Source organism: Vigna angularis, chromosome 1 (genome assembly GCF_016808095.1).
Source record: "Vigna angularis cultivar LongXiaoDou No.4 chromosome 1, ASM1680809v1, whole genome shotgun sequence".
In the NCBI taxonomy this organism is placed as follows: Eukaryota; Viridiplantae; Streptophyta; class Magnoliopsida; order Fabales; family Fabaceae; genus Vigna; species Vigna angularis.
The window spans coordinates 43665133-43674725 of record NC_068970.1 but is presented as its reverse complement, the minus strand read 5'-3'; the positions used below and the strand labels follow the sequence as shown (position 1 = coordinate 43674725).

General features: G+C 34.8%; 1 protein-coding gene across 1 annotated transcript; it reads left to right on the top strand.

Moving 5' to 3' along the window:
* The first annotated feature begins 246 nt into the window (after positions 1 to 246).
* LOC108319720 (protein NRT1/ PTR FAMILY 8.3) lies at positions 247 to 6036 on the top strand. Its single transcript, XM_017550949.2, has 5 exons — positions 247 to 516; positions 1431 to 1536; positions 1615 to 1832; positions 2520 to 3076; positions 4868 to 6036. Exons 1-5 carry the CDS (start codon positions 466 to 468, stop codon positions 5688 to 5690), a joined length of 1755 nt encoding a protein of 584 aa, XP_017406438.1. The 5' UTR covers positions 247 to 465; the 3' UTR covers positions 5691 to 6036.
* The last annotated feature ends 3557 nt before the right edge of the window (positions 6037 to 9593 follow it).

Genomic DNA, 9593 nt, shown 5'->3' with positions numbered 1-9593 from the left:
GAAAAAGTTTTAATAAAATATATTGATAAGATTTTTATGGAAGGAAGTTATAAATAAAGTTATTTAAAGTGCTAAAAAAGGATGAGAAAGGTGTTTAATTGCATTAGACGACAAGCTGTTACAAGAGTTTGTTGATGGTTGAGTGACGCCATGTTATGGGGAAATAGATAAAAATTCATATATTTATTTTTTATTTATTTGTTTATTCCTTATTTAATTTATCTGGGTTGCTTCCTCTCTCGGATTTCTCACGGTGGTCGGTTCGATTGAGGAAGACGACACCTTTCACTCTCTCTCTCTCTTCTTTTCAACTTGCGTCTCTCTCTGAAACGAAATCCACTGATTTGCTTGCAACTTGCAAGTACTATCAGAAAACAATTGCGGCGTTTCTTACGCATTCCGAGGAAAAATCTTTTTTTAATTCTCATTAAATTCAACATTCCACATTTGCGATAGGAACGAGTTATGGGTTCCACGGAGAATGATCTATCGCTCGCTGAAGAGGCTCTTCTTCAGGTCATCTTCTTCCCCTACCGTTTTTCATCAGCCATGTTCAATTGGTGTTATTAATTTTAATTTTTTTATGTATTTCTGTATTCAATCAACGTCCTCGTAAGAGCGCTTTGACTTGGTCTAGGTTCTTTAATTTTGTAATTTATGGTTGATACGAGGAGTTTAATTCAAAATTACTTTTGTTTTGTGTTTGTTTTGTGGATGTCGCTTATTAGCGAAATTTGTGTGTGATGAATCGTTTATCTCTTCATGTTATAAGTGCTTGGGAATGTGGAATCAAAATTGGTGCAAGGTTTAATCGGTCAAAGAAATATCTTTGACTGACAAATGGAAAACACGAACTGTAGCGTATTGAAGCTGCTTCTTGTAGAAGTTCATAGGGTAAAATGGGATCAAAGGATTTTCCAGTGATTTGGTAGGGTAAATAATTGCCGTACCTATCAATTTTTCCCTATCCTTTTGATTTTGATGCGGTTTGCTTTGTGGATATAGTTGTAACTCAAACTCAAACAAATGAAGTGCAGTGACAATTTCATTGGTTTGTCTGCTGTTCCCTTCTCGGATTGGTCGTCAGTAATTTTTTTGCACTTTGATATTTTGTAGTTGTAAATAGAACACGTGTTTCTAGTCTAAAATTATGTTACTTGATTTGGTAAAATAAAATATCAGTCAGAGCCAAATGTTTTAACAGTATGGCTATGTCATCCGCCTTATTTTTATATTCAAATCTACTATTTAGTTGTTGTCCATTTTTATGCTGTCCTGGTTTCCTATATTCTTGATAGTCAAACATAAAGTTGTGGGGGCAACGAAATATTTTATATAGTCAGTGTCTTTCTTGTCACTTCCTTGTTTGAATCTTTGCCAGAACGTGGTATTTTTCACCATGATGAACAATTGGTTGTTTTATACTGAAGGACGAAGAGAGAAAACAATACACAGGAGATGGATCAGTCGACTTTAAAGGGAGGCGTGTTCTAAAGCAGAACACTGGCAATTGGAAAGCTTGTCCATTTATCTTAGGTAAGTTTTGTCATTGCCGTTAGGCTTAGGAGATTGTTCTTTTATGTTGATTACATTTTTATGTCATGTGAATTGCAGGCAACGAGTGCTGTGAACGTTTGGCATACTATGGCATTGCAACAAATCTTGTTACCTATCTTACCCAGAAGTTGCATCAAGGAAATGTCTCTGCTGCACGAAATGTCACCACTTGGCAAGGCACTTGCTATCTTACACCTCTCATTGGAGCCGTTTTGGCAGATGCGTACTGGGGACGATACTGGACAATTGCTGTTTTCTCCACGATTTATGTCCTAGTAATTACTAACGAAGATAAACTTAATTTTTCTTATCAAATAATTTTCCACATACATCCCTCTCTTCATATAATGCTGGAAATGTCCTACACAATTTCATTAAGATAAAGCAAAGTATATGCCTGCCATACACTCAGTATTTATCTATTAACAGAATTTGCGCAGTCGAGGAATATTTTTGTACTATTTTACTTTGTAATTTTTAGTGCTGATAAGTTCTTATTGGATCATTTTCTAGGTATTGCTTATGTGCAGAATATGGATTCTCTTACATTGCTTCTCACAACATAAAAATACAAAAAATAAAATATAAAAATAGTGAAGGGTGTGGAAGGTTGGCAAATATTATGCTGTCAGAAAAAAATTGAAAAAGGAGAATTAGAAGACTAGTTTTGAGTGTACTGTGATCAAACTTCTTTCTTCCATTGCTCTGCTCTACTTAATATACAAGTTTCTTACCATGAAATAAGGAACTTTTACAGATTTCTCGAGCACTGAATATAATTTTCAAATGCATCATCACATTTGAGAAGTTATAGGGTTAATATCTGGAACACTTTGGATTTCTATATCAGCATGTTGGTATTCTCAGTCATCATTTTGTTTATGTGCATATTTTGCTTCTATGTGCTTTGTTGTTTAGTGGTCTATACATATTTTAATGTGTAACATGGTCGTTTCATCCAGGGAATGGGTACATTGACTCTTTCTGCATCAGTTCCTGCACTCAAGCCTGCAGAGTGTCTGGGTACTTCATGCCCTGCAGCTACTCCTGCACAATATGCTGTGTTCTTCTTTGGTCTCTACCTGATTGCACTTGGGACTGGTGGTATAAAACCATGTGTGTCATCTTTTGGGGCAGATCAGTTTGATGATACTGATGCCGAGGAAAGGATTAAGAAGGGATCCTTTTTCAACTGGTTTTACTTTTCTATCAACATAGGTGCCTTTGTATCCAGCACTTTTATTGTTTGGATTCAAGAAAATGCTGGCTGGGGTCTTGGATTTGGCATTCCTGCTTTGTTTATGGCATTAGCCATTGGGAGTTTCTTTTTAGGCACGCCCCTTTACAGGTTTCAAAAACCAGGTGGCAGCCCTCTTACAAGAATGTGCCAGGTTGTGGTAGCATCTGTCCGGAAGAGAAATCTGGTTATCCCTGAGGATAGTAGTGTCCTATATGAGACACCAGATGATAGCTCTGCTATTGAAGGAAGTCGAAAACTGGAGCATAGTGATGAACTAAAGTAATTTTATTTTACTTTTACGTTTACTGTTGCAGTATCATTAGCTTGATGGTCACAAACTCACAATACAGGAAAAGGAGTGTCTTATTATGCATGCTAACTTATTCCTGATATTCTATTTAAAGTGCACTTTGTCTTCCAACCAAATTCAAACTTGATTGTTTAAGGGTACTACTGATTAGTAAATAGAGACTGTTCATGTTAGGCTCTGACCAACCAGTTACAGTTAGCTAGACCTTTAGTGCTTAGGCCTTATCACACAAGATAAGGCCTGAGGAGATAGGAATAGGATAACAAATATTGGGTGTTTGGAGTGCATGCAGAGAGCACAACACGATCTGTTCTTTTACACTCGTGAGATAATTTCTTGTGACACCCCACTGTAACCTTTGTTAACCTCTTTTTCTACCCTAGACTGTTGCCATATATTGTTACCCATATGCTGACATCCCCTCATTAGATGCCATAGTTGTCACAATCATCTAAGTTGGAAATACTTTGTGGTGGGTACAAACAATTTCCAACTTCTGTAACACCTTTTGTCCTTCTAATGGGTTCATTCATAATCTCATCCAAATATCAATGGATCTGCACATTTGCCAAATCTTTTAGGTGCAAGTTTTTGACTAACTAAAATCATCATCTTTAAATATGTATTGAGTACCAGAAAGACACAATGATGTTTGAGAATGTCACTACATAATGGGGATTTCTTTTGTTCCCAACAGAAAATTATTATTCTTTTCCTTTATTTTTTCTGATATCTTTTTCGTATCTCAAATTCCATTTCTCACATCTCTCTGGTTCTATGGTTGAAGTTTATTGTCAGGTGTGTTTCCCCATGTCTGTGAAATTTTGTCGAGTTACAACAGAAAAGAAAACAGTTTGCATTAAATTTGGTAGCGTCTTGATACCTTGAGGTTTTTAGTGAAATTTTTTCCCATTGAATCTTAGTTAGCATTCGACAAAACATGATAGTTTTAAATCCTTATTTGGTGAATAGTTTTTATCCTACCACTTCTTTATCCAGTGAATCTTATCCTTTCCAGTGTGAAAAATAAGTCCTTAAACGTAAGAGAGTAAACAAACGCCAGGTATACAAAATTTTTATTAATGCTGATTAAAGTAGTGGTATATATTATTGCTGTCATTTTGATATCTAGGAATATAAGTAACAAGTTTTCTTTTTATTTCTCTTTGCCCGTAAGTTTGTATTGCGGTGTGTATTTGATATGGAACTCATGGAAGCATATATTTAAAAAAAATAATCATTGGGTGTGCATCTGATTATGATGTCCTCATTTTGTTGCCTTCTTATTCGTGATTAAATTTTTCCTTCATGGTTCAACATTGCATATAATATTCTCCTATTCTGAATTGTGAGAAATGACTATACAAGTTTATTTGCTTGTGTTATTTTGATGTTATCAAAGAATGAGCTTGCTATGTTTAAGCATTTGTTTATTCAAGAGGGATAAAAAATACATCAGACTGTTTCTACTCTTCTGAGAAGGATACTGGCAGATTTGTTGTTGTTTTGCTTTTCTTTTCCCTAAGAATGTTATGGTGTTGGATGGATTTCCTGTAAGTTGTAACCAATTTTCTTTTAGAAAATTTATATTATGTTGAGAGGTCCTCTACTAAAATTTTAAATTTTTAGCTATTGTCCTAATAATGTTTTTCTATTCTACTATCGATAATAGTTAAAATAGCCTTATCTTCTTCAGAAGATTTTACACTCAATGTTGGCTTCCTATTATCTAAAACCCCATTTCTTGTATTTCATTGAAGGTGTCTTGATAGGGCGGCTATAGTGTCTGATGCTGAGGGAAAAACTGGTGACTATTCTAACAAGTGGAGAATTTGCACTGTTACACAAGTGGAGGAATTGAAAATCTTGATTCGCATGTTTCCAATTTGGGCTACTGGGATTGTTTTTGCTGCTGTTTATGCCCAGATGTCAACATTGTTTGTGGAACAAGGGACGATGATGAAAACAAATATTGGTTCCTTCAGGATTCCTCCCGCTTCCCTCTCAAGTTTTGATGTGATAAGTGTTATTTTCTGGGTCCCTGTCTACGACAGGGTTATTGTTCCCATTGCAAGGAAATTTACAGGCAAAGAGAGGGGTTTTTCAGAGTTGCAAAGAATGGGAATTGGCCTTTTTGTTTCAGTCCTGTGCATGTCAGCAGCTGCTATAGTGGAGATTGTACGTCTGCAGCTTGCACAAGAGCTTGATCTTGTTGATGAACCTGTTGCTGTACCCCTTAATATATTTTGGCAAGTCCCTCAATATTTCTTATTGGGGGCAGCAGAAGTATTCACATTCGTGGGACAGCTTGAGTTTTTCTATGACCAATCCCCAGATGCCATGCGGAGTTTGTGCAGTGCCTTGTCTCTGCTGACTACTTCTCTGGGGAATTACTTGAGCTCATTTATTCTTACCGTAGTGACTTACTTAACCACACGAGGTGCAAATCCTGGATGGATTCCAGATAACTTGAACAAAGGTCATCTCGATTACTTTTTCTGGCTTTTAGCTGGACTTAGCTTCTTAAATATGTTAGTGTACGTTGTTGCTGCCAAAAGGTACAAGCAAAAGAGGTCTGCTTAAGAGTTTTCAATCATTTATTTGAACTGGAAGGACGTTCTGCTATTTCCCAATGTCAATGTCGTGATTGTTCTGTATGTGGAATAATGATGTTCTGCAATTATGTACGTTTCTTTCACTTTAAAAGGAAAATCTGTGTCATGCCCGCTTCAAAACAGCCTGCTCTCTGCACTCTCATGAAGCCTGGAAGTGATGAGATTACGTGATAACCTTGTAAGCTTATTATGGGAAGTTAATGTTCAATTTATCTACATTGCAACAGTCACACTTGTAATTATTAATGTACAAAAGGTTGACACTCCTTTTATGCGCTCCATCGTTTCATAATTCCAACAAGGATTGATTGTCATTTGAGTTGCGTGCAATTAGTTATCTTAAAATCCTTCCATACACTTAGAATCCAATTCCCTCTCACAATTCATACTTTTTCTCTAACTACATTTGTTAGACTGGAATAATTGTGTCACAGTTTAACTAATGACTGATTTGAGAGCATTTTGTTTAGGAGATTTTAACTAGAGAAGCTAGTCTGTGCACCGATATCACAACATTTTACACTGTTATTTAATTTTAAATTACTACATATAAGTTTTCTGACTTTTAGTGAGTTTAGGAGAGATTTAAATCTAAACTGATTAGTATTAGGGTGTATTTGGAGGAGATGATTTGGGAGAGATGATTTGAATGGATTTGAGTGGATTTGAGAGTAATTTTGTAGTTGTTTTTTTAGTGGATTTGTAGATAATTGAGAGTGGATTTGGAAGTAAAGTTTGTGAGAATTAGTGTAGGATTTGATTGATGTGATATATTTAAAAAATTAGTTTAATTGGTAGAAATTAAAGATTACCAAAATGCCCCTAGTTATTAAAGTAATATAAAATGTTATTTATTAATGTTATATTTAATTGTAAAATGTTTATAAAGAGACAAAAATTATAAATAATTTTTAAAATTAATTTTTAAAAATTATGAAAATTATAATGTAAAATGAATTTAATTTTAAATGTAGTATTTGTTTGTAATATAATTTACTACCAAGTAGTATCAATTTATTTGTTACGGAAGTGAGAATGATTAATTTTAAACAAACAAATAATTAAAGGAAGTTATAATATTACATGTCCTAAGAAAAAGTGTCAACATTTAAACATACAAATATATTTGTAATAGTTCACGATGACGTTGCTTCAGTAAGGTATCGTTGCAATGCATTGAAACGATATTGTATTGACATCCCTATTAGACGTCTTGTATGAGATGGATGCGCAGATAAAAAGTGGAAGCACTGTCTGAATAAATTATGATCTTTAATGTTCATAGTCTGTAATAAGTTTTCAATTTCTTCTGTAGTTGGATTAGATGATTGAATCCTAGCATTTACCAGGGATATTCGACGCTCCATGGCCTATGTATGTCGTTCAAGAGCAGCACATAGTCTTCTTGATTGATTAATTTGTTTTGGCAGTTCATCAATGATTGGAGAGTCCATCTAATTTGCAGATGAGCAGGCTCACAATAAATAAAACTAGCAAAGCTGATGTGAAAGATAATAGCATTGAAAAATAGGTAATGTAATATTTGAACACATAAGTCAATTTAAGGAAAAAAAAGTCATGTAATACATTATCGGAATAAAAATTAACTCAATCATCTAAATGGTGAAGTATCAAGTTAACATTCTGATTGAGGTGAGCAAATTGGCGGTTCATGTCGAGGGAAAGGTTTGCCAAGTTATCTTCAATACGTTCAACTCGCACCTGCATTTGTTCCATACCCTGCATTCTGTGTTGCAAGTCCTGTACCCCTTCCCACATTTGAGTCATCATATTAGGATTTGAAAGAGGTGGAGGAGGTTGCATAGGGTTGTCTTGATGGTCTGGTTGCTCTTCTTCTTCTTCATCATCGACATCGTGTTGCCAAACACCGTTGACATTAACAATATTGAACCTCTTCAAAGAATTAATTAAAAAATGATGTCGGGTCGCAATATGAGTGCTGGCATCGACATCAACATGAACTCCACAATATTGCATGATCTGTGTGATAAGGACACCGTATGGTAGGGGTGTGTCACTGACCTTGCATTTAAGCATATGCTGCATGATGTGATGAGGCCAATTGATAGCTATATTATTTTTAAGCACCCATATCATAAAGATATCTTCCTGCAATAACCTAGCAAAATTCGCTGCTCGTGGAGTCAACATGTGCACAATAACATAATGCAGAAGTCTATCATTAATATTCAAACAACCAACCGTTTTAACACGGTGACCCTGCATTTCTGGTATAACCATAGTACATCTCTCGGTCATATGGGAAGTCGTCAGAGGTATTTGAAAAACACAATTTCTGACCCTCATACTTCATTTTAGCTACATTCAACCAATCAGCAGGTTTCAATCTAATTCTTCTCTTGTTTACCTCACTGATTAAATATCCATTTCCAGAAATCTTCAAATTTGAATAAAAAACTTTGATTAAATCTGGATAGTAGGGTCCCTGCAATGTAAGAAATTCGACAACCCCTTGAAACAAAAGATGATTTGGAAAAATAACCCCGAACCGGCAAATGATTCAAAATTCATTATCTTTGGACCAACAATACTCCTTGTATAGAAATCAGCTGCATAGTTTTCCATCTGATGGCTGTTAGTGAAGAAACGACGCTGATCTAATTGGTCCTGTACAGATGGTGTGACATGGGCTGCATCTTCTGCCTCATTAAGGGTTTCTTTTCCCTTACGACTTTTTCTTGACCTTTTGGTTGATGATGAGGCCATTTGACAATTTCTTGAACAAAAGAATTAATGAAAACAATAACAAAGTTAGTTATAAGAAATGATTTATATTTAAAAATATCAACAACCAAGGACAAACACGATACATCATAACCATAACCATAACTTATAAATTGTTGATGGATGGAAAACTAATAAGTCATAATTACATCACAGAAACATTAATGAATATAATATTAGTACAACTAGTCATATAACACTTCCTAACTAGTCATTAAATTCATATGTTCATATGATCATATCCTAAATAACAATATTCATGCATTCATATAATATAATTAACCAAAATACATTACATTTATTAAGCAAATATACCACAATCATGCATAATAATTAAATATAGTAATATGAAACATACCTCTAGAAGAAACTTTAGAAGCATTAATTAGAGATTTGATCCAAGATACGAAGGAAGATTGAGAACGCACTCACGGTTATATCCCAAATAAGATACTTATTTGAAATGTAAGTATTCAAATAAATGACTTACAATTGTAAACCAAACCTGTTGAAAAAATAGATCAATATCCTATATCATATATTACTTGAAAAAAATTAAATTATTTGTCAAATATCTACCTTCTCTTATTCACACTACTTGCGGCTTCAAGAAACTGCACACAATGACTCAACACATCAACTTAACAACCTCAACCAGTGAATGCTTTAAAATTAATGACATACAACCACCAATTATGGATCTCTAATCATAGTATAAGACAAACTTCAGTACTAAGTTGTACATTCTAAAGAACTAGATTTTCTTTAACAATAAAAGTCAAAACAATTGCACACAATATAGATGCCTAACCTGGACACCTTACTAATCGCTCACTGCACCTCCGTCAAATGCTTTAGCTCCCTTGCTTCCCAAATATATGATATTGTAACAAAAACCTGCAAACAGATACAAATGGTTAAGCCAGCTGCCATGAAAGTCCATTTCCAAAAACAACTTTTCTCCCTATGTGATTCCTCCTGCATGTACACTTTAATGGAAAGCAATATCCGACCAACCACAACGCCGAAATACACTGCTCTACATTGCCCTTCACCCAAAATACAACCGTCATTCTCCACCTTATGCCACCTCCATCCATCCCCA